This window comes from Leopardus geoffroyi, chromosome D2 (assembly GCF_018350155.1).
Source record: "Leopardus geoffroyi isolate Oge1 chromosome D2, O.geoffroyi_Oge1_pat1.0, whole genome shotgun sequence".
NCBI classification, from domain to species: domain Eukaryota; kingdom Metazoa; phylum Chordata; class Mammalia; order Carnivora; family Felidae; genus Leopardus; species Leopardus geoffroyi.
In genome coordinates, this window is record NC_059334.1 from 54,993,048 (window position 1) to 55,018,442 (window position 25,395).

The 25,395-nt window shown below is 39.5% G+C and overlaps 2 protein-coding genes across 7 annotated transcripts in view; both read left to right on the top strand.

The window, feature by feature from the left end:
• TBC1D12 (TBC1 domain family member 12) overlaps positions 1-19,966 on the top strand; it is a 140,750-nt gene extending 120,784 nt beyond the window's left edge. For 5 of the 6 annotated variants that reach the window (XM_045438280.1, XM_045438279.1, XM_045438277.1 and 2 more), the window contains 2 exons: positions 1,156-1,414; positions 2,206-4,083. In XM_045438280.1, coding sequence (XP_045294236.1) covers positions 1,156-1,414; positions 2,206-2,274 — 328 coding nt within the window. In that variant the 3' untranslated portion in view covers positions 2,275-4,083. Of the gene's footprint in view, positions 1-1,155; positions 1,415-2,205; positions 4,084-5,955; positions 6,038-10,072; positions 10,189-19,568 lie in introns of those variants that run through there. The other variant, XM_045438278.1, reaches the window with a different exon arrangement.
• A 638-nt stretch (positions 19,967-20,604) lies between these two features.
• Positions 20,605-25,395, top strand: part of HELLS (helicase, lymphoid specific) — a 39,472-nt gene continuing 34,681 nt past the window's right edge. Inside the window, exons 1-3 of the mRNA XM_045438274.1 lie at positions 20,605-21,910; positions 22,017-22,174; positions 22,602-22,723. Coding sequence (XP_045294230.1) covers positions 22,144-22,174; positions 22,602-22,723 — 153 coding nt within the window. The 5' untranslated portion in view covers positions 20,605-21,910; positions 22,017-22,143. The remainder of the gene's footprint in view (positions 21,911-22,016; positions 22,175-22,601; positions 22,724-25,395) is intronic.

Here is a 25,395-nt window from a genome sequence, read left to right on the forward strand (position 1 = left end):
GAATTACTATTCTCTGTACTACCAAGGGCATGCTTTTTGTTGTGCAATTAAATATGTGTTTATAATGTAAGAAATAGACATGGGTTTTTGTTTCACTGCCTCTGTTGAACTTCCTACATACAAATCCCACAATCGATTATGCAAGAGAAAAGAGGAATAAATAAGTGGCAGTGCTAAATAGGGTGGGAGCCTTTAGTTCTCTTCCTCAGGTTTCATCGGCACTACCTCAAATAAACACAATCTTTGTAAAAAAAAAAAAAAATGTGTATTTTGTGGGTGCCTGGCTGGCTCAGTATGTAGAGCATGCGACTCTTGATCTTGGGGTTGTAAGTTTGAGCCCCATGTTGGTTGTAGAGATTAGTTAAAAATAAAATCTTAAAAAAAAAAAAAAAATGTGTGCTTTGCCAAGGCAGCTTCAAGAAAAGTTCTCTAGCACCTACTCTCCTATTTCCCCAACCAGAATGCCGCCCCGAAGCACCACTGGATAAAGAATTACATGATCAGACATTGTCAGAAAGGATGGGAAAAACCGTTTTGGTGATTCTGTTGGGAGCGTATACATGCTCCAAAAGAAGTAGTAAGTAAAGTTTGGTAAAGGGAAAAACAAAAACCCAGTAGATAGATGTCTGTGGTAGGAGAAGAGAGACAAGTCAGACATTATGATTTTTAGGTTAATAGATACTTGGGTTCCTCATACAATAATAAGTAACTTTTTTGAGCATTTCTTATGTGCCAGGCACTGTTCTAAATACTTTACATTTATTCCTTTAATTTTCAAAACAATCCTGAGAGGTAGGTAATATCATTCTTTGTTTACTAATGAGGAAACTGAGGCACAGCAAGGGTGGATATCTTGCTCAAGGTAACACTACTAATGTCAAACTCAGATATTATGGTTTCAAAGACCATATCCTTAACTACTAGGTGATTTTGTCACTCTAATATGTGTTAAGCCATATCTCTATGGAAGGTTGTAAATTCACATAATTTCGTTATTTGTTACTTTCCCACTGCTCAAGTTTTTGAAAGAAGGAGTTATATCTTATTTGCCTTTTTATCCCTAATTAAGCACTGTTGTTTTTATATAGAGATGTTTAATGAGTGAATGGATAAATGAATGAAAAATTTCAATGACTATTTCCCCCCTAATTTTAGGATCTTCACACTGTATAGCAAATCACTCCCACTTGATCTGGCCTGTAGAGTCTGGGATGTATTTTGCAGAGATGGGGAGGAATTTTTATTTAGGACTGGATTAGGAATCCTCCGATTATATGAAGATATTCTCCTACAAATGGACTTTATTCATATAGCACAGTTCCTAACTAAATTGCCAGAAGATATCACATCAGAAAAGCTGTTCAACTGTATTGCAGCCATTCAGATGCAGAATAGCACCAAAAAATGGACTCAGGTATAGTGACCTCTTCCTACTTCTTCTAATAGATATGTTAAAACAATCAGTTGACTTCTTGTAAAAAAAAAGTTACTTATTTCTCAAATGTTAGTACTTAATTAAAAATCAATTAAAAACTGATTTTTGACTTTGAAAGAGCAAGAGTTTAAAACATGTTACTCCTCTTTCACCTATCCAAACCTATATTATTTTTATGTAAGTCCAGTAATGTTTTGCATTTAGTGAACTACAATCTACGGTGGTCCCATTTGCCAGAGCAATTCTGTAATTACTTTGGTATCTCAAGTAGACAACAACTGTATTAAACACCTACTGCGTGCTAAGAGTTTGCAATAGAAAGTATATAATGTATGATTTGTAGCTTTTTAGATGCTTTTAGTCTTGTTAGGGAAGCAAACATTGTCAGTCTAAGTTAAGTGACATATAAGGTAGCATTATCACTTGCTCCTTGAATGATAGACGGTAGGCATCATAAGCTCACAGTTTTATTACTTATGAAAATGAAATCTAAGAATACTGGTCCAAAAAAAAAAAGGGTATATCGGTCAAGAAAATGTTCTGTTACCAAATAGTAATTTCATAATATTTGGCAAGTGATAAAAAACTGGAATGTATATACCATAAAATTGGGTTGAAACAAACAAGAGGATTTGAGAATGGCAGTCTTCCAGTGGACAGAGTTAAATATACCAAAGCCTTTTCACATTAATAAGCTATAGTTATTTAAATATCTTAATCTGTGTGGTAGCTAATTTTGAGGATTAATCTTTCCTTTATATAATTTTCAGGTCTTTGCCTCTGTAATGAAGGATATTAAAGAAGGAGACAAGAATAATAGTCCTGCTTTGAAAAGCTAATCTTCAAAATTAAGACTAAATGTAATGTAAAAGATGTTTTTTTGATAAAAGTTTTTTGTTTCCTATGTAAAAAACATGGAAGAAAATGTTGGAGAAATCTAAACGAATCAAGACATGGGAAAGTGCTGATTTTGAATTCCATGACTGAAGTTAATGAAATGAGTAACTGATTGACAGTATTAATAAAAAAGTATTTTGTAGAGAGCCCTTTTACAAAGGAAAAAGTTTAAATGGCTAGTTCATACTCCATAATTTGGAGTGAACAGTTTAATGCGATAAACTTTTTTAACAGCTTTGCAGATTATTCAAATTATTACATCTTTTCTTTCTTAACAGTTACCATAAAAGCACTTTGGAGGTCAGAGCTGATTGTTAAATACTACTTTAACTTCCAAAATACTATTTGAAGTAAACACCTTAGTACAAACATTGTCTCCAGTTCTGACCTTTTGAAGATATTAGAGACCAAGAGTAAGCAACTTTGATTGTAAATTATTTAAGTCATTGAAGTCATTACCTTCACTCACAGGTTGGGGGAAGTTTGGGTTTTCTGGGAACTGGAAATACTGGTGGGAGCTTGTTTCACATTCAATTAGATGTTTTCCACAGTATCATGTCTGTCTGTTTCTGAAGGGAAATTGTTTCTTAGGGAATTCCTGTCACTCAGAGAATTTTAGCCTTTCTGTTTCTAGTGTAAGAAATTGTTCTATTACTAGAATTATTAAATTCATCTAGTAATTTAAGAAAGCTAACTGGTAGAAGAAAAGTTCTTTGCACTTTAGTGGACTGAAGACTTGATTTTGGAAGTAAGTCCATAAATATCAATGAGATTTTTCACTGGTAAGAGTAAAACATATGAATTCTGAGAGTTCTTAAATAGCATGCTACTTGGCAAGATGTTAAACTTCTTAGTTGAAATTCCTTCACTGTCTGTAGAAACAAAATTTAATTCCGTTTTAAATTTGAAATCTTAATATGTAGCCAAGTCTATGACTTGTAAAACACTGTGCATAATTTTCTAATCAATGGAAATAAGAGTAAAAGAAAAAGATAAAATTAACTTTTTTCTAACAAGTCTAACTTTGATGGTATAGTGGATAAAGAAATTATTAATTATTGATAAATTCGTATGAAATTTATTATGTTTAATCCTTGAACCTAAATCACTTGAGTATTATAAGTGATATCTGTATAACATGCTCTTTTGTTAATAATTAGATGTACAGTGTGCTTTTATGTTGCAGTTTGGTTTAAAACAAATCTTAAGCATACTATTTCTGGTAGCAGTATGTAGTCTTCAAACTAACAAGCCTGAGAACCTTGTTAGTTCAGTGACTGCCTCTTTAGGAGTATGGGACCAGATGGTGTCCATATATTTTTACCCCATGGGTCATTCTAGCCTAGGGACCACTAGTGGAACCCTCAGAAATTAACTCCTATCTTCGGAGCTTACTTAGTGGAAACTAGTAGTGTAATAATACTGAGGGAGTATCCAGGGTCTTAATAGGTTTTAGAATGACATTTTAACTCTGGTAACTACTTCCTTGGTATTGGTGGTCCTGGTAACAGGGAATGTAACCGCTGGCAGTAATCTCATTGAAGTTATACTACCTGCCTAAATTTAATCTTACTTTTGTGTATTTGTTTCCTGAGTTGACCTAAATTACTGTATTACTTTTTCTCATTTTTATTATTGTACAGTTTCTTTACCTTTCAAATATAAATGTGTATATAAAATGTAAATACAAGGAATTCACTAAAAGCCACTATTAATAATTACTGTGTAAATAAAACTTGTAAGCCGAGTAATTACTTGAAATGAGTGTTCATTACTTTGGGGATAACTGGTTTATTTTACCACATTTGGAGGAAAAGAATAACCTTTTTTTTTTTTTTTTTTTTTTTTGCCAAATTTCTTCTTCAGGGGATATTTTTAGTCCTTCAGCCTCTTGAGACTGACCATACTGGCAGTTCAAATATTGTACTGTATCTTCCTTTGAACCTACTCTACAGGCAATATAAGGTTGTTTTACATGGTCAGTGTATGATAGGTTGTTTGGTTTTCAGTTAAAAAATAAGTTTTGCTAAAAATCTCCAAGGTTATGTAAAATTTAATATGTATAATGTTTCATTTGTCTACTTAATATATATATATATATATATATATATATATATATATATATATATATATATATAATTTCTCATTTTATGTCCTTTCAGCCAGGTATACATTGTATTATTTAAGTGGTACTTAGAAGATCCCAGTAAGTAGCATAATTTTCTTTTTTTTTTTAATTTTTTAATGTTTATTTTTGAGAGAGAGAGAGTGCAAGCAGGGGAGGGGCAGAGAGAGAGGGAGACACAGAATCCAAAGCAGGCTCCAGGCTCCAAGCTGTGCTTACAGCTTGGAGCCCGATGCAGGGCTTGAATGAACTCATGAACCGTGAGATCGTGACCTGAGCTGAAGTCGGATGCTTAACCAACTGAGCCAACTAGGTGCCCCAGGTAGCATAGTTTTCTGAAAGCCCTAGAACATAGTTACGGTTTTTGCTGATTTCTTTTGCATTGATGATCTTCATATAATGTTATTGGTTTGGGTATATTTGTTTGACTTTACAAAAGTTAGGTAGCATTTGCAAAAGGGCATTGGGATTGTGAAGCCTCTGACTTTAGGATAACAGCTTTCATTGTTGCTTGGGAACTGATGCTATTTTTATCTAGAGCAGTCAACATTTTAAGAGTCTATACTGTTAGTGTAATTCTAAATTATATAATCATGGAATAATTTATATTACTTCATAATGCCATACATTTTATTTTTTTTTCTTATTTTTGATTGATAAAATTCTTTTGTATTCCATGAGCATATTCAGACAGCAGAGATGGGTATAAAAGAGGTGAAAAAACATGTGAAATAGCCATGTTTAATTTTCTATGACTAGTTGGCATATACAGTGTCAGAAAACAAAGTCTTACCTCTGGGGGAAAAAGTGAGTTTTGTATTGAATTCATGTTATTTTGATGTTATATGTGATGCTGACGTGAGCACTCATGTTATTTTGATGTTATCAAAGCAGTGTCCAAAATAGGAATTCCCCAAATTAGTAAAACTTCATTAATTATAACTTCACTGCTTCACCCATGTAAAAACAAAAATTAAAACAGAAGATTTCAGGGAAACTAGTGACTTCAGAGGGAAGAAATCCTGGCCCGTTGAAAATATTTTTTGTTTACTAACAGTGTAATTGCAATAGAAGTGAAATACTTGGTACTTTAAATGAGAGTGGGAACATTTGCTAAGCCCTGCTAAGCATTGCCTCTTAATATTTTGATAGACTAAATAAAGTTGCAAGGCTTGGGAAGTTAGCAAAATTGCATTTCTTTCCAAACATTCTACCATTTAATGTGGTTTTATTATTTGCATATCATCCTGTGGGTTGAGCTTGTTTTCTAATAAATGCCAGGAGATTTGACTTTTAAAAAAATTGCAAAGTGTTTTCATTTATTGAACATTTAAGTAAACAGTACTTTATGGTTTTATTTAAGGTAACTTGACTTTTGTACTATTGCAATATATTTGGAGAGTCACTTTTGTAATAAAAATGTAAATGATATACAGATTTGAAAAAGTATATAAAATTGACAGCGGTGCATGTATGTTCTCATTTTTTTCATCTTCAGGCAAAGTATCATACATAATGATACTATAAAACCAGAAAGTGAAGCTTCAGTTTTTCCTGATCTAGGCACTATTGATAATGTTGTAAGTAAATGATGTATTTTGATTATTACATAAATTGCAAAGCCTTTTAATTTTAGCATGTATATATATATATTTTTAATTTTTTTAATGTTTATTTTTGAGAGAGACAGAGCGTGAGTGGGGGAGCGGCAGAGAGACAGAGGCATCGAATCCCAAGCAGGCTCCAGGCTCTGTCAGCACAGAGCCTGACGTGGGGCTCAAACCCACGAGCCGTGAGATCATGGCCTGAGCCGAAGTTGGACACTTAGCTGACTGAGCCACCCAGGTGCCCCTAGCACCTTAAGAAATTTTGAAAGGAAAGTATTTACTTGATTAAAACCTTGTAGATTGTACGTAAGGTTCCTGAGAAGATAAGTTGAAAAGTGTTTGAATGATAGAGTTCTATTCTTAATGTATACCAAGTGATTTTTCAATAAATTATAGTGCACTAAGGAAATATCCCATTACTTGTAGTATTTCTTCTGATTTGATTTTGAAGGCCACTTATGTGAGCCCTTGAAAAGTAAACAGTTCTCGGGCACCTGGGTGGCTCAGTCGGTTGAGCGTCCGACTTCGGCTCAGGTCATGATCTTGGGGTCTGTGAGTTCGAGCCCTGCATCAGGCTCTGTGCTGACGGCTCAGAGCCTGGAGCTTGTTTCAGATTCTGTGTCTCCCTCTCTCTCTCTGCCCCTCCCCCTCTCATGCTCTGTCTCTCTCTCTCTCTCTCTCTCTCTGTCAAAAATAAATAAACAAAAAAGTAAACAGTTCTCATAAAACTTGTTAGACTACATGTTTTACACTCCTTTAAAAATGCAAATCAGGGGCACCTGGCTGGCTCAGTAGAGTGTGTGACACTTGAGGTTGTGGGCTGAAGCCCCACATTAGGTGTAGAGATTATTTAAAAAAAAATTTTTTTTTAATGCATATCAAGGGTACCTGGGGTGGCTCAGTCGGTTAAGTGTCTGACTCTTGATTTCTACTCAGGTCATGATCTCCCCATCTGTGAGTTCGAGCCCGGAGTTGGGCTCTACACCGAGCGTGCAGACTGCTTGGGATTCTGTCTCTCCCCACCCCTTCCCCACTCGTGCACACACTCTCGCACAGGCTCTCTCACATGCTCCTGCTCTTTCTCTCAAAAGAGGTAAAATAACTGAAAAAAAATGCAAATCAAATCCTATCATTTCTTGCTCATGACCCTCTAGTGACATTCCTTATAATTAAAATCCAAACTTTTTTACTCTGCTCTACAAAGTCCTATCTGTTCTGGTCTCTGCCTGTCTCTGCAATTTCAACTACCACTCAACCTCATTAATTCTACTGCAGACCTAATGGTTTCTTGCCATTTCTCAATTTGCCAACCTCCTATCTACCTAAGGGCTTTCATTCTTGCTGTTCCCTCTGAAATGCTTTTTACCTAGGTCTTTGTACGGCTTATGTTCTCTTTTCATTCAGGTTCCTGCTTAATATCACCTCCTCAGAGTTGTACCTTTGTGTAAATATCCATCCTCTGTCATTCTCATGACCTTCCTCAGCTTCGTATTTCTTTATCCTAGCACTTACCACTACCTGTCTTTTGTTTTGTTTTGTTTTGTTTTGTTTTGTTTTGTTTTGTTTTGTTTTTTAAAGTAGGCTCCATGCCCAGTGTGGAGCCCAGCGCAGGGCTTGACTCATGACCCTGAGATCAAGAGTTTGATGCTTAAGCACCTGAGCCACCAGGGCTCCCCTGCCTGACATTGTTTTATTCCTTATTTGTTGTTTCCACTGCAGTGTCAACTCTGAGGTCAGAAACATTGTCTTTGTTTACCACTGAATTGCTAGTGCCCAAAATAGTGTTTGGCATTAGTCATGACAATTGGATGAAAAGATTTTTATTTTAGGCCATTCTTCAGTGAACTTACCTTTCATTTAAAATATTTCTGTTAGGGCACCTGGGTGGCTTAGTTGGTTACATGTCCAAATCTTGTTTTTGACTCAGGTCTTTTTTTTTTTTTTTTTTTTTTTTAACTTTTTTTTTTTCCTTTTAAAGTTTATTTATTTTGAAAGAAAGAAAGAGAGCACAGGAGGGGCAGAGAGAGGGAGAGAGAGAATCTCAAGCAGGCTCTGCACTGTCAGTATGGAGCCTGATGTGGGTCTCAAACCCACCCACCCCGAGATCATGACCTGAGCTGAAATCAAGAGTCTGATGCTTAACCAACTGAGCTACTCAGGCACCTCTCTGCTCAGGTCTTGATCTCAGAGGCATGAGATCGAGCTCTTGTGTTGGACTCCACACTGGGCATGGAGCCTGCTTAGGATTCTCTCCATCTGCTTCTGCCTCTGCCTCTCCCTCTCCCCTCTCCCTCTATCCCTCTTCCTCTCCCCTCTTCCTCTTCTGCCTCTCTCCCTTGTTCACGCACACACACACACAAACTCTCTCTAAAATAAATATTCCCATTAGATTATGCACTTAGGTAGAAACCCAACTCAGATGATTTCTGGTTCATTCAGAAAGTTCACTTAAAGGTTGGGTGAAAGAGACTGAGCTAAGAGATGTCAGAAATAGGAATATCAGGAGAGTGCTGGGGTCAGAAAAAACAAGAGACAATCATAAAGGAGTTTCCATAAAGGAGTGATTGATAGTGTCAGGTGGCATTGAGGTTGAGACAGGGATTGAGACATGTCCATTAAATTTAGCAGTGTGTAGATCATTCATTTCCCTAGTTAGTTTGGTATATATTGAGTGTAGCAGCCAGACAAATGGTTGAAGAATCAGTGGGAGGCAAGGAAATAAGATTGCTAGTGTAGATAATTCTAAAGTTAGCTGTAAAGGGAAAGAGAGAGCAGATAGTAAATAACTGGTAGGGAGGAAAGGAGGTTGCCTCTTTCCTTTTTTAAAGATGAAAGTGAAGTATTTAATGTTAAGCATTTAAATATTAATGGGAGATATTCAGTAGAGGTTTAAGAAATAGTGGGATAATATGTAATCTAAGATTCGTGAATACGCTGCAGGGAAATGGATGCAGAGTATGACATAAGGGAAAGTGGAAATGGTGTTCAGATCAGATGAAAGTAGGTTTGTAAATTTGGTGTTGGGAATCTGAAAGGGGAGTTCTGTTTGTAGCAATTGTTTACTTAGGTAGATAGGAAGTGGGGCCATCTAGTGTCAGCAAGGGGGCATGGTTTTGTTTTTTGATTTCTTAATTTTTTTCCACTTCTACAATTGGGTGGATGGGTGAATCCATTAATATGAAAAGGATTTCTAAAAGAGAAAGACATTTTATGCGGGTGGGGAAAAATAATGACTTGTAACATCTTAGAAAAAAATATTGATGCCTCATCTGGACAGTCTACCTCTGACTTTTGTGTCCTGCCCTCGTGCCAACTCTGCGTCAGTCATACTGGCCACTTTCTAATACTCAAACATGCCTGAGCTTGTTCCTGCCTTAGTCTTTTTGCACTAGCTGTAGCTTCTACGTGGACTATGAGGGATTCAGAACACATCTTCCCAGAATGTGCCAACTTTGCATGTTGATTATTTTGAGCTGAAGACAAGGCCCAAAAGAGTTCAGAAGAGGTTTTTTTTTTTTTGCTTTTTTTTTTTTTTTTTTTTTACCTTCTCCATCAACTGCCTAAAAGAATTTAGATACAGGGCCTGGTCCAGGAAGAACGTTATCACCAAAGATAGGTACAAAGAGTATGGACCAGAGATGGTAAGCTGGTAAGCTGTGGGGAGCTTGGTGCAGGGCCTGTTTGTTCAAAGTTCTCTCTGTGTCTCTTTCCCTCTGCATGGCATGGCTTACATTTGTTTGCCAAACATTTGCTGTTCCCATCTTCAAGTGAATTGTCTTCCTTCCCTTTGAAGTCCCAGACCCCCTCCCCTTCTTCTTAGCTCAAAATGGTTTGTAAGCCTCAATTGCCTGACTATTGGGGAGCCTCTCGATTTCACTGTGGGGCTTCTGTATGTATATAAGTAAGTAAATTTGTTTTCCTCTTGTTAATCTGTCATATGTCAATTTGATTAATAGACCAGATAAAAGAACCTAGAAAGGTAGAGGAAAAATTATTCTTCCCCTATAGCTGGCTACCACGAAGGAAAAAACTTCACTGGCTGAACACTTCGCTCTGAGGCTGCTGCAGCTGAGAGATCTTGGGATCTCTGGGGAGAAAAAAAAAAAACAAAAAACTGGCAGAAGGTAAGAATTCATACCACATCCATCTCCTGGATCTTTGCCTGCAGGGTTTGGTGGAAGCAAGAGTCCTTTCTTGTCCGTTTCTAAATTTAGATTTGCAGGAGGAAATATTTGTGGAACTAGTTCCTTTGGCATAGCAACTCTGGTAAAGATTTATTGTGAGTACTCTTGATTTTTATTGATCCTTTTCCTCCCAGAGATGGTCACTGTTTTTCTTTGTTTCCGTCTATCTTTGGCATAGGCCCATAAGTTGGCTGTTCAAGCCAGCATTGTAGACTGGTGAGTTCACAATTGTCACCAGACCAGCGTCTGTTTAGACAAACCGTTGTGAGCTAATGGGCACATGAGGTAAAGGCTCCTGATAAGGGACATCTTTGAAGCCAAAGCTACAAAATTGGTGGGCACAAGTCAAGCACTTTGGAGCTGTTAGGGTGCTCTCCAACTAACTCAAAGACACCTGTGTTAGGATAAGTTGGTTACTGAATGGGTTGCATTGACACTAGGAAACCTGCCAACCTCAAGGAAATAATCTGTGCAACAAGGTACACTGTGAAACACCACACAGTCCCCAACCCAGGGGAGTTTGGCTCCGAGAAACCCAAGGATTAGGGGTGCCTGGGTGGCGCAGTCAGTTAAGCATCCGACTCTTAATCTCGGCTTAGGTCATGATCTCAGTTCATGGGTTTGAGCCCCCATATCGGGCTCTGTGGATAGCGTGGAGCCTGCTTGGGATTCTGTCTCTCCTCTCTGTGCCTCCCCACTTGTGTGCACGCATGCATGTGCTCTCTCTAAATAAATAAATAAATAAACTGAAATAAAATTAAAACACCAGGGATTAGCTAAAGCTGCTAATATGCACAAGAGGAAAACCAGGTGAAGTTTTCCTTTTGTCTTGTACTGTGTCTTGAAAGCTTGGCTTTGTGACCAGTGAGAATATTGTCTCTGGTCTCTGGCAGCTGGGAGGTACGTGTACCAATGTGCATCTTGGTGGCCAGTTGAATAGACTGGGGTTCCCAGTTACAAAGTCATAAGCAGCATTCTCTTCATCTGACTTTGTCAGCTTCAGACAAGTGTATCATAAGGGGCTTTGTCATCTCAGCCTTCATTGTTATGTTGGTGCTGGAAAAAATCTGATTCCAGAAGTGACTGCTCCGTGTCACAGATTAGTGAGTCTATGATTGGAAGTACCTCTTGTGGGAAACCAAGACACTGTTTCCACTATGCAGTTCTTAATGCCTCTAACCCTGTGATGAGGAGCTTTACTTTCCTAGACTATCTTCGGAGTGAATGTTTTGGATCACGGGGGCTACATCTTCTGCACCTGCTCCAGGGATGCCTATTGTGTTCGTGGTAACAATTTATTCTAATCTCAAAGAGTTACCTCTGAGTTATTCCACAAAAAGGCTTATTGAATGGAGTTGCTATTATAACAAATATATCTTTGAAGGTCTTACTCATCAATGGCTAGATGATGGATTTCTTGAACTGCAAAAGCTTTTACACTTGAAAAATTTTTAGAGAGCTCTCATCCTAAACAGCTGTTGTATTGGTACCTATGGGAACACCAAATTGAAAAGAGGACACAAGAAGTATAACAGCTAGCTTTAGGAATTCCCTTAATAAGAGGAAAGAACAGAAATTGAACTTCGAACAAAAATTAAAGACCACGTCTTATGTAAATCTTCCCTTCTCCTCCCTCTCATATGCCCTTTTATGTCTGACTTTCCCTGACCCTTCAGAAGATCTTTTGTATCTCTGAGCCCAGGGTCTAAGCCCACCTCTCAAAGCCCTACACCATCTCCTCAGCCAATTCTCTTAGATCCTAAAACTTCTCCAGTTTCTCCAGAAAATCCATTAAATACCCAGTTGCCTGCTTTAACTTCCTTTCGTTTACAAGATTTACAAAGAGCACTCTGGCTTGATCTCCAGGCCCAGGGTGTACAGGTTACTTATGTTAATACTAAAAGAAGCCAGGAAGCAAATGTAGCACAAACACCTAAGAAGGGCAGTAGGTATCTAAGAAGGGCTGTCTTTACTATTCTTATAACTCCTCCTAGTTTCCAGGTCTCTGTAACCAGTCTCTGCCAGCTTCAGGCATTCCTATGCAGTGTATTTTGCAGAAGTATCCTCCACTGCAAAGAATTCATGTTCCCTGGACAACAGCAGACCTTTTAAATTACAAAGACCTTTTACCTCTACTTTCAGAAGATCTCACCAAATTTAGAGTTGAGTTTGAAAGACTGGTGACCATTAACAGTTCCACTCACAGGAGCTGTATTGGCTACTATGGGGTGTTCTTCTTGTCCAGGATTATACTGTATAATCAAGACAAGCCACACAGCCCCCTGGGGAAAACCCCACACACAGAGGAAACAGGGCCAGAATTTCTTCCAGGCCCTCCTACAAATGACCAGGAAATGGCTCAGCTGAAGACTCATATTCAAGGCTTGCTTGATAGGAACAATATTGGAGAATTCCCCCCACTTAGCATTGGTCTAAGGTTGAATTTTTCACTCAGAAAGGAGAGCATCCAAAGACCTTTGTTGAACACTTTTAGAAGAATTGTTTATTTAGGGGCACCTGGGTGACTCGGTTAAGTGTCCGACTTCGGCTCAGGTCATGATCTCACAGTTCATGAGTTCGAGCCCTGTGTCAGGCTCTATGCTGACAGCTCAGAGCCTGGAGCCTGCTTCAGATTCTGTGTCTCCCTCTCTCTCTCTGCCTCTCCCCCATTCACACTCTCTCAAAAATAAATAAAAACATTAAAAAAAAATTTTTTAATGTTTATTTGAGAAAGAAAGTGCAAGCCAAGTCAGCAAAGAGCCTGACTTAGGGCTTGATCCCACAAACCACAGATCATGACCTGAGCCAAAATCAAGAGTCAGTTACCTAACCAACTGAACCACCCAGGTGTAGTTGAACGCTTTATACAGACTTTTCAGTAACATACCACATTGAACACAGAAGCCCTAGTACATAGAAATCTTTTAATTTCTAATGTAGTGGGAAAATTTCTCCCTATTATAAAAAAAAGCATGGTGGGGGTGCCTCAGTGGTTCAGTTGGTTAAGCATCCAGCTTTGGCTCAGGTCATGATCTCAGAGTTCGTGAGTTCGAGCCCTGCACTGGGCTGTGCACTGGTAGTGCAGAGCCTGTTTGGGATTCTCTCTCCTTCTCTTTCTCTGCCCCTTCCCCATTTGTGCTCTCTCCCAAAATAAACTTTTTAAAAAGTTAAAAAAAAAATACAAGAGGAAACAGTTAAAAGCAACAATGCTTGCTTTACAACTTGAATCTCTAGAAAAGCAAAAGCATGACTCTGAGAGTAACTCAGAATCTACTTATAGCCCTTCCCATTTGTCTCCAGGCAGTTGCAGGTACTGTAAAAAATCAGGAAGAAAATTTGGAGGAAAAACCGGCCTACACTTAAGAGAAAGGAAAGTTTACAGAACAACAAAACAATCTATCTAGACCCATCACCCCCAGAAGGTTTTTCTCCTCCTGTGGGACAGTTCCCCCATAAATCACAGGATCAGCTGATCCTCACCTGCACCCAGAGTCTACCATTAAACCTAAAATAGAGGATTAGGAACTGGATTTCTTTCTTTCTTTTTTTTTTTTTTTTTAAGTTTATTTATTTTGAGAGACAAAGAAAATGCTAGTGGGGAGGGGCAGAGAGAAGGGGAGAATCTCAAACAGGCTCCTCACTGTCAGCACAGAGCCTGACACAGGGCTTGAACTCACTGAACTGTGAGATCATGACCTGAGCCAAAATCAAGAGTTGGACACTTAACTGACTGAGCCACTCAGGCGTCCCAGGAACTGGATTTCTTAATTGACGCTGGTGTGACTTTCTCTACCACCTGTTCAGAGGATTTCTCTCTGCCTGTCACCTCTGATTCTATTCAAGTTAGAGGAGTCTCTGGGCAACCTATTTCATTGCCCATATCCCAGCTCACCCCAATATCCTTAGGCCCTCTTTAACAGCCATAATGCTTTTCTAGTGTCCAGCTCCTCACCAGCACACCTTTCGGATGGAGGTTTGTTATGTAAATTTAATGCCACTATAAAATGTAATAAAGGCATTTGTATTTCCCTATCCTCAAACCAAACCCCAGATTTCCTACTTTGCTTACTAGAAATTTATCTCAATTTAAATTCTTCTGAAAAGGATGAGTGTTTAAAAGATGTCCCAATTGGGGTCCCTGGCTGGCTCTGTCGGTGGAGCATGCGACTCTTGACCTCAGGGTCGTGAGTTCAAGTGAGTGAGTGAGTAAATACATACATACATACAGTCCCAATTAATCTCTGGGCTACACATGCAGATGAACTTGCATTGTTACGGAGTACGGAGCCTGTGCACATCACTTGGAAAAAGAATAAACAGCTTCCGTCAGTACTAGCCCAATATCCTTTTCCCAGAGATGCAGAGTTAGGAATTGGGCCTAGAATAGACTTTCTCTTGCAGCAGGGTATACTTGTCTTTACTTCCTCACCCTGTAACACTCCAATCTTGCCAGTAAAGAAAGAATGTAAATTTGACTCAGGCAGGAACCAAATTTATTAATTTGTACAAGACTTAAGAGTCATAAAATCTTCCATAATTCTTCACAACCCTGTAGTCCCTAGTTCAGCTACTATTCTCACCTCAGTACCTGCTGATGCAGCCTGGTTTACAGTAATTGGCCTCTGCTCAGCTTTCCTTTCAATCCCATTGAATTCTGACTCACAATTACTCTTTGTATTTGCTTTTAGAGGGAGACACTTAATGTAGACTTCCAGACTTCAGGGATATTGTGAATCTCCTCTGTGGTTTCCCAAGTCCTTCAAGCTGACTTGGATTCTGTAGCCTTCACTCAAGGTTCCACTCTTGCTATATGTTGGTAACTTTTCACTTTGTAATCAAATTAGGGAGCTCTTACACTCTCCCTCATTCTCCTAAAGGCGCTAGCTGAATGAGGCTGTAGAGACCCCAGATCTAAACTTCAGTGGGTGCAAACAACTATTACCTACTTAGGACATGAGGTACCTCAGGGGAGGGCACTCAAAAGCTCACCCCAAAATGCTTTGAGTCAATTTTGTCCATTCTTTTTCCCAAAATGAAAAAAGTGATGTATATTTCTAGAGCCAGCTGACTACTGCTGCCAATGGATTCCTAATGTTACTGCTTTACTAAACCTCTGTATGCCCTCTTCCCACATACCACTCCAGAGACCATTTCCTGGCCTTCAGAGGCACTAACCTCCTTTAAGACCTTAACATTGTCCACGCCCCTAGCTCTTGGCTTACCTAATTTTGACCAACCTTTCTCTCTATACTGCCATGAAAATAATGGGAGTGCTGCAGGTATTGTAGGACAACCTTTTGCCTCCCAGATACGTCCTACAGCATATTTCTCATGCCAGTTAGACCTTGTGGCATCAGGGATGCCCTCATGTTTGTATGCAATAGCTGCAGCTGCCACCTGGATTGACAGCTTTCATTAGGCTCCCTCGTTCACCTCTAATTTTGTCATGTTGTGTCTGCCCTCTTAAAAGTTCATAAGGCATAGCACCTCTCTATATGATGACAACCACTTATGAACAGGCTCCTTTGACCAACTCTTGTATCATCTTATGTCATTGTAACACTTTTTTTTTTTTTTTTAAGATTTTAAAAAATGTTTTAATGTGATTTCTAACTCTAGTGTGGGGCTTGAACTCACGATCCTGAGATTAGGAGTTGCATGCTCTACGGACTAAGCCAACCAGGCACCCCAACAATTTCTTTTTAAGTAGGCTTGAATTAATGACCCCGAGATCAAGAGTCTCTTGCTCTACTGACTGAGTTAGCCAGGAGCCCTGGTTGTAACAGTTTAAGTATTTTACTGCCCCTCCCTGATGATGGAGAGCCCCACTCCATTTCACATGATGGCACTGCAACTGTAGAAATGATTTCAAAGCCACGAGAGGACCTCTAAGATCCCCCTTTGGACAACCTAGATGTACTTCTATTTTTTTTACCTAATTTTGGAAAAGAAATTTCCAGGGAAACATAATAGTTTCCTCACATGAAAGAGTTGAAGCATATTCTTTACCAATGTAAAATCAGCCCAAGCTGCCAAACACAGCTGTTACTAGAGGTGGCATATTGGCACAAGGGAAAACTATACTTATTTACACAGACTTTTGGAGTCTGCCATGCTGTTGGCACAATTTGGAAATCCCATGGATTCTTAACTTCTACAGTATTCCTATTGCTAATGGACATACAGTTGTTACCCAATTAAGCTATTCACCTCTCTTCTAAAAACTGTCTTTGTTCACTGTTCAGCCCATACCAAGCAGGCTGATACCATATCATTAGGAACTGATAGGGCTGTTAAATATCCCACTGCAAATGAACCCCCTATCCTTTTTCCACTTAATTTTTTTTTTTTTGAATTTCACAAAACGTTTTTATTTTTTTTTATTTTTATTTTTTTAATATATGAAATTTATTGTCAAATTGGTTTCCATACAACACCCAGTGCTCATCCCAAAAGGTGCCCTCCTCAATACCCATCACCCACCCTCTCCTCCCTCCCACCCCCCATCAACCCTCAGTTTGTTCTCAGTTTTTAACAGTCTCTTATGCTTTGGCTCTCTCCCACTCTAACCTCTTTTTTTTTTTTTTTTTTTCCTTCCTCTCCCCCATGGGTTTCTGTTAGGTTTCTCAGGATCCACATAAGAGTGAAACCATATGGTATCTGTCTTTCTCTGTATGGCTTATTTCACTTAGCATCACACTCTCCAGTTCCATCCACGTTGCTACAAAAGGCCATATTTCATTTTTTCTCATTGCCACGTAGTATTCCATTGTGTATATAAACCACAATTTCTTCATTCATCAGTTGATGGACATTTAGGCTCTTTCCATAATTTGGCTATTGTTGAGAGTGCTGCTATAAACATTGGGGTACAAGTGCCCCTATGCATCAGTACTCCTGTATCCCTTGGATAAATTCCTAGCAGTGCTATTGCTGGGTCATAGGGTAGGTCTATTTTTAATTTTCTGAGGAACCTCCACACTGCTTTCCAGAGCGGCTGCACCAATTTGCATTCCCACCAACAGTGCAAGAGGGTTCCCATTTCTCCACATCCTCTCCAGCATCTATAGTCTCCTGATTTGTTCATTTTGGCCACTCTGACTGGCATGAGGTGATATCTGAGTGTGGTTTTGATTTGTATTTCCCTGATGAGGAGCGACGTTGAGCATCTTTTCATGTGCCTGTTGGCCATCCGGATGTCTTCTTTAGAGAAGTGTCTATTCATGTTTTCTGCCCATTTCTTCACTGGGTTATTTGTTTTTCGGGTGTGGAGTTTGGTGAGCTCTTTATAGATTTTGGATACTAGCCCTTTGTCCGATATGTCATTTGCAAATATCTTTTCCCATTCCGTTGGTTGCCTTTTAGTTTTGTTGGTTGTTTCCTTTGCTGTGCAGAAGATTTTTATCTTCATAAGGTCCCAGTAATTCACTTTTGCTTTTAATTCCCTTGCCTTTGGGGATGTGTCGAGTAAGAGATTGCTACGGCTGAGGTCAGAGAGGTCTTTTCCTGCTTTCTCCTCTAAGGTTTTGATGGTTTCCTGTCTCACATTCAGGTCCTTTATCCATTTTGAGTTTATTTTTGTGAATGGTGTGAGAAAGTGGTCTAGTTTCAACCTTCTGCATGTTGCTGTCCAGTTCTCCCAGCACCATTTGTTAAAGAGACCGTCTTTTTTCCATTGGATGTTCTTTCCTGCTTTGTCAAAGATGAGTTGGCCATACGTTTGTGGGTCTAGTTCTGGGGTTTCTATTCTATTCCATTGGTCTATGTGTCTGTTTTTGTGCCATCCACTTAATTTTTAACCCTGCTTTTTCCTGGCTGACATGATTAACGCTAAGGCAAATGCCCCACAATCTGAAAAAGACAAATAGATACAAAAGCGTGCCCGTTATCAGAGAGGTTATACATTGGGACAAACATGACCTTTTGGCTTGTACTTATCTCCCACCAAATGAGACACACATGCAGATGGGAGATAGTTAAGGAACTAAAAACAATTGACTTTTCTTGGCTTCCACAAACCTTCTGATTAAAGTATTTCCCAGTGTACCACTTGTAAATCTCACCAAATTTCTGGAATAAATCAGTACAGCTATACCTTGTTTTATTGTACTTTGCTTTATTGCACTTTGTATATATTGCATTATTTTTACAAATTAAAGATCTTTATCTGGCAACCCTGTGTTGAACAAGTATATGGGTGCCATATTTCCAAAGGTATTTACTCACTTCATGTCTCTGTGTCATATTCTGGTAGTTCTCACAGTGTTTCAAACTTTTTCATTATTTGTTGTGGTGATCTGTAATCAGTGATTACAACTTGCTGAAAGCTCAGATGATGGTTAGCATCTTTTAACAACAAAGTATTTTTTTTAATTTTTCTAAGTTTTTTTAAAATTTATTTTAAGAGCAAGCCGGGGAGGGTCAGAGAGAGAGAGAGGGAGAGAGAATCCCAAGCAGGCTCCATGCTTTCAGCACAGAGCCAAATGCAGGGCTCAATCCCACGAACTCTGAGATCATGACCTGAACCAAAATCAAGAGTCAGATGCTTAACTGACTAAGCCACCCAGATGCCCCAGCAACAAAGTATTTTTTAGTTAAGGTATGTACATTGCTTTTTTATTCACTTATTTTTAGAGATTTTAAAAAAAAATTTTTTTAATGTTTATTTTTGAGACAGAGAGAGACAGAGCATGAACGGGGGAGGGTCCGAGAGAGAGGGAGACACAGAATCTGAAGCAGGCTCCAGACTCTGAGCTGTCAGCACAGAGCCCGACGCAGGGCTCGAACTCATGGACGGTGAGATCATGACCTGAGCCGAAGTCGGATGCTTAACTGACTGAGCCACCCAGGCACCCCAGAGATTTTTATTTTTAAGTAATCTCTACACCTGATGCAGGGCTTGAGCTCAAAACTCTGAGATCAAGGGTCACACCCTCCATCAACTGAGCCAGCAAGGCGCACTGTACATTGCTTTCTTAGACATAATGCTATTGCATACTTAATAGAACTACAGTATAGTGTAAATATAACTTTTATATGTACTGGAAAACCAAAAAAATTAATTTGACTTGGTTTATTACGATATTGGCTTTATTATGGTGGTCTGGAATTGAAACCACAGAGTGTCTGAGGTATGCCTGTATACCTCAGGAAGTTCTCCTAGGCCCACACTGTCCTTTGTGATACTCCAAATCGATTTTATAAATTTGCCTCTAGGATTGAGAGACTGGTTTCATGGGTTGTGGGGTAATGTGCTTCGATTTGTTCTTTTCTGTTTGTTCATCCTCATTATAATCTATGTTTTTTTTCTCCCTTTGCAGATGTCTTAGCACCCAGCCACTAGCCTGATTCTTCTCTCCATAGCCATCAGCTCAGCTTTTAATGTGTGCAACTTCCAGGGAAGTGGTTCAGAACAAGTCTCCCCAGAAGGCACCACTTTGGCCTGCTGATTATTTTGAGCTAAAGACAATTAAGGCCCAAAAGACTCAACAAGAGTTTTTTAACTTCCTCCCCCAACTGCTTAAAAGAATTTACATAGAGGGCCTGGTCCAGGAAGAAAGCTATCACCAGAAATAATTAGAGTAAGGACTAGGTGTAGTAAACTGGGGGGAGCTTGGCAGGGCCTGTTTGTTAAAAGTTCTCCCTGTCTCCCTTTGTGTCTGCACTACACTGTAAATGTTTGTTTACAAAACATTTGCTCTTCCCATCTTCCTGTGAATTGTTTTCCTTCCCTTCTTAGCGTAGAATGGCATATAAGCCTCAATTACCTCACCATTAGGGAGCCTCTCATTAACTTTGTGGGACTCCTATATGCACTAAGTAATTTGTGTTTCTCCTGTTAATCTGTAACATGTCAATTTAATTAATAGACCAGACAAAAGAACCTAGTAGGGTAGAGGAAAAATTTTCCTCCCATACAACTATCTTCCCCTGGGCTAGCTGGCTGCTTGACATTCAATTTTCAGTCTAAATGTCTGTTACTTCCTCGGATACCTGACTACCTACTCTAAAGTACCCAGTCACTCTTATACCACCCTATGCTAACATTTTGCAGAGTACTTCTCACGCCCACCCCCTACACATGCTTACCTGCTTTAACTCCTGAAATGTAAGATCCGTATCAACAGGGATCTTGTCTGTCTTGTTCACTGCTGTACAGCTCCTAGAAATGTTTCTGGTACCCAGGAGACATTTAAATGTAGGCCCTTAAAGAAAAGTGAATGAACAGACTTTGAACAGCCACTCTAATGGAAGGTCTGCACGATGGCAAACGTGTCAGGAAATGTACCCGTGCACTTGTATTAACAAGTGTGGGGCCAGATGTTAGATGAGATGTCTTTACTTTGAGAATCAGATGAAATTGCCTTGAACTGCATCTCATGTGCATTTGGACAAACCTTCCCTACTCTCTTAGGAATCAGAAGGGAAGTCGTCAGCCTTGAGCTGATCATTGAAGCCTGAACAGCAGATGCTACCCGTACAGAATATATACAGAAAAGCAACAGATGGAGGAAAGATTTTGGGAGCTGGGCCACAATTGAATTCAAAAGAAGGAACAAGAAGAGATTTTTAATACATTAGAGGAAAACCCCATGAAAAGCTGGGTTTCAACAGTAAGGGAGAAAGAAATTTTAGGGGATAGGTTGGGGAAGTCAAAAATCTTAAGTGAGACTGATAGCCATTGTCTTAGGTTAGAGGTAGGATTTAAGAATAAGTATTAATCGAGAGATTAAGAGATTAATCAAGATAAAACTATATTTTATCTTAATACTGAAGTAGGAGTCAAAAGGCCTGGGTTTGGCCTGTTTTATCACAAAGTATCCATAGGCCTCTGGGCAAGTCAGTCTTTTCTGAGCATCAGATTTCTCACCTACAATGTAGGAATAAAAATAATCTCATCTCAGAGTGTTATGAAGGTTGCTGAAGATGGTTTGATGGACGTGTGTTGCAAGCCCTTAATTTTGTAGTAATACAATCATTAAAGTTGTCTGGAGTAAGAAATGAAGGAAACAGGTGGTAACGCAGGTATACCACAAATTCCCAGAAGGGAAGGGGAGCCAAGTAATTTATTGAAAGGAACTGCAGACAAAGTGGAATTATAGGCTGAAGAAAAAACCAGCAACAAAAGTCCAGTATCTTCTTTCAAGCACCCATTCTAATGATTGGCTTATTGAATTCTTGAATCTTCTGTCTTTTCTACTGGCCACTCCTCTCACCTTATCACTACATTCAGTTCTTCCTTATCCAGAAACACCCTTCTTGAACTCTGCCATAATCTTAACTTTCCTATCTGTCTCTCCCATCTCACCCACAAAGGAGCTCTCTTCTGGGTCACTCTGGGCAGTTTTCACCCACAATGTACATTGTGCACGAAGGATGGAGGGCGAGATTGGCAATATTTGCTTCTGACATCCTTACCTGAATACTCATACAGATTTCCTACCTAAAGGATCATGAGTTGGCGCGATTTAATCACATCAGCCAGTATGTGAAGGTGCCTTACAAATAAGAGCGCTACTAAAGTATTGTGTAATTCAAAGCCATCATCCAATACGTGAGGAAACTGGGCCCTACGCTGTGGGCAGACGCGTCCAGTGTCACAAAGAAAGCTAACTTATTTTCTCGAGATAAGACTTCTACGTAAACACTCACCGTCGCCCAGGTGGGTTCTGGTGAAAACTAAATTGCGCCAAATCTCGTGCCGCCGCGGTTCGGGGGCGGGGCGGGGAGCACGAAGTATCGCGAGATGATGGCGTTTTCCCGCGAAGGAGAAGCGCGCGTTTTTCCCTGGCCGGGGATTTGGCGAGGAGGCTGGGCAGGCGGCAGCCGGGAGAGTTTAGCGCGCTCCGTTGCGGACGCTGAGGAGAGGACCCAGTTTTGGAGTGTGTGTCAGCCATGCCGGCGCAGCGGCCCGCGAGCAGCGATGGTGAGTAAGCAGACCCTTTCTCCCGGCGCGGGCGGCGGCGTCCGGGTCGCGGGGAGGGAGACAGCATGGAGGCGGCAGCCGAGATTGGGGAGTAGAGCGGACTCCGGGCAGAGACTGGAAAGGAAAGGAGGTGCAGAGGCTGTGGAGGGCGCCCGGAATTGCACATATGTGCACGATATAGGAGATTTTACACAGGGGAGCTGCATTTCCCCTAGCATCCCGATTGGTAAACTGGGTCCTGGCCACTTGTTGACATTGTGGAGACCCTGGGATGTCTTGAGAGCGCTGATGCTGGCGTCCCCGTGGGTCTTCAGCTTTTGCCTCGAATGCATCCAGGAAGGTTGTTCAACGTGGGAGTGAACTGGTAATGACCCAGTGAACTGGCAGTGTTTAAAGACTGCAGTTGAAAAGCTTTCTCCCCTCCTAGAGTCCCTGGCTCCAGATCCGGTTGAAGAGCCCGAGACCGCCGTGATTACCCAAGCCATGCTGGAGGAGGAAGAACAGCTCGAGGCTGCTGGACTCGAGAGGGAGCGGAAGATGATAGAAAAGGTACTTTAGGACTCAAGTTCATCGTCGTTAGAGCCGGTAGTCCGCTTCCTCGGAGGTTTGTCTGGTTCTTCGGTCGGCTTCTTCCAGACCCTTTCAAACGGGCTTTGTTGGTTATCTCTATGTTTACGCACGCTATCTGTGAGACACCTTTGCTCGCGCTCTGAAAGATGCTTCTGTGAGACGTAGTCTTGGCCGTGGAGCGTTTCAAGGTGCTCCTTTAGCCGTAGCCGTTCTTCCAAAACCGGTAGTGAGTTTTTGAGTGAGGTATTTCAGTGCCGTTTTCCACGCGAGGGATAAACTTGCTTTCCGTTTTCCTTTTGCTTTCTTGGACCTATGCAAAGGAAGATTCTTTAGGTAAAAATGGGGGTGTACTTTTTCAGTGATTAAGTTATTATGCCAGTGGTTTCCTTGTACGGGGTGTGTGTTTTGTAGATTACTGAAAGCAGTTTTCAACCTCCTGAAAATTCAATCCTCGAGTATATTTCACTCAGTAAGTGCCATCTTGCTTATTAATTCTTGCCTGTGCAAGAAGAAGAATGATAGCCACTAGCTGGTAGGTACTGCCTACCAAGTGAAGTGATTTTCTTGTAATAATTTATTTCGCACTCCAAATATTGTGATGCTGCAGGTACTTTTGGTATCTTTCCATTTACATATGAGGAAACTGGGGCAGTTGGGGTCACACAACAGTGAACTGAAATTTGAACTCTGGCTGTCTTCAGAGTTGTTGTTTTTGACCCTATACCTAAGGAAATATACGTTAATGTTTAATTAACTCTGTGTAATTGCAAAATTACTTAAATTGGGAAATGCACCCCAAAGACAACTAATGAATCAGTTGGTTCTCTGCCATTTTATATCAACAGTAATGATTTCTTTTGCTGGCACTGTGAACACTTGTGAATGTTGTACACGTATTTCCCCATTGAATCTTCAACTAGACTGTAAAGTAGATACGGTTATTAAATACATTATTATATTATTAAACCTATTGGCTTAATTACTAGTATAAACTATTTTTATTAAAGCATTCTATGAAGTAGATCTGTTTTCACCTCATTTTACAGATGAGAAAACTGAGGCGTGGAGGGGGTGGGGAAAGGGGGAAGTCCCACAGTTTGTAAGTGGTAGAGCCAAGATTGTTTGTAGGCCATGTGATTCCAGAATTCACACTTTTTAACCACCATGCTATACTTTCACTCCAGTAATACTAGTTTTGTTATTACTCACCCATAGTTGACCCTAATCAGTTACGGTAATGTTAAGAAATTTTAATAGAATTGGGAAGTTGACTGTGAACCACCTTTCCTCATGGTATGAATTTCCATAGTACTTTGTTTCACAGTATTATCATTACTCACTTGATTGTCATTTTGTTTATTGAAAGCATGTCACTTACTGTTTTGTTTTCATAGGCTGTGCACCTAGCAAATAGGCAATCAGTGAATGTTCTTGAATTTCAAACTGTGGTAGGGAATATTTTATATTACACAGCATATATAAGATTATATAAATAAAATAAAATATATGTACTTACTAGCCATGTAATAGGATGATAATTATAAAGGGTGAATCCTGGGGCAAGTGTCCAGAATTGAATCAACTTCAGAGATTATGAGAATGATAAAGCCTTCATTCTTTTTTTCAAATAGAGCATGAGGGGCAGATGGGCAGAGAGATAGAGAGAGAGAGAACCCTAAGCAGGCTCCGCACTGCCAGTGCAGAGCCCTACACAGGGCTTGAATCCATGAACCCTGAGATCATGACCTGAGCTGAAACCAAGAGGCAGATGCCTAACTAACTGAGCCACCCAGGCACCCGATGAAGCCTTCATTTTGAGTAGTATATCTTCAGTTTTGTGACTCATGAAGGTTTTTGGGTAAAGAAGTACTATTTGAAGAAAGATCATGAGGTGCAGTAAGAATGAATACATTTCTAGCATGCATTAATTCAGGAGATGAAAACTCACATTTTTCTTTTGAAAGATTTTTATTTAAGTATCTCTGCACTTGGGACTTGAACTTAAAACCCAAGATCAAGAGTCCCCTGCTCCACCTACTGAGCCAGGCAGGTACCCCATTTTCACATTTTATAGAAAGATCTCTCAAAATTTATAGTACCATAAGTATTTGCTGATTAAACTAGAATCAAATGACATATACTTTCAGTAAAATTTTTAAGTTTCTGAGCAAGCATTTTATAATCAAAATTTTTGGAGTTGTTATTGTTGAGGGATAGGTACTGTAAATGTAGCATTTCTTCAGTATTTCATCATAGAACTTAAAACAGCAGTTTTTAATCCACTTTTAGTCCTTCCATGAATAAAGTATATAGCTCTTTTCAGTTTTTATGCTAATATAATATACTAATATAGCCAAAAAGCTAGCAGTATTATGGTCTATTGTTATTATGTTTTCTTTTTATGTATAAATATTGAAAGAATTTGATTAATTTTTATAGTTTTCATTTCTAAGTTATTCCCTACTTGACCATGGGGAAAATTCTAAGAATTAGTTTCTCTCTCCATGTCTTTGGAGGACAAAAAATTCACTATACAAAAATAAAGATTCTTTTTCTTTTGGAAGAATATATGCCCACAATATTTATGGGCATATATTTAGAAGTACCTAAGAGAGGAAGAGCTTGCTTAAATTCCTTAATGAGAAGCATTT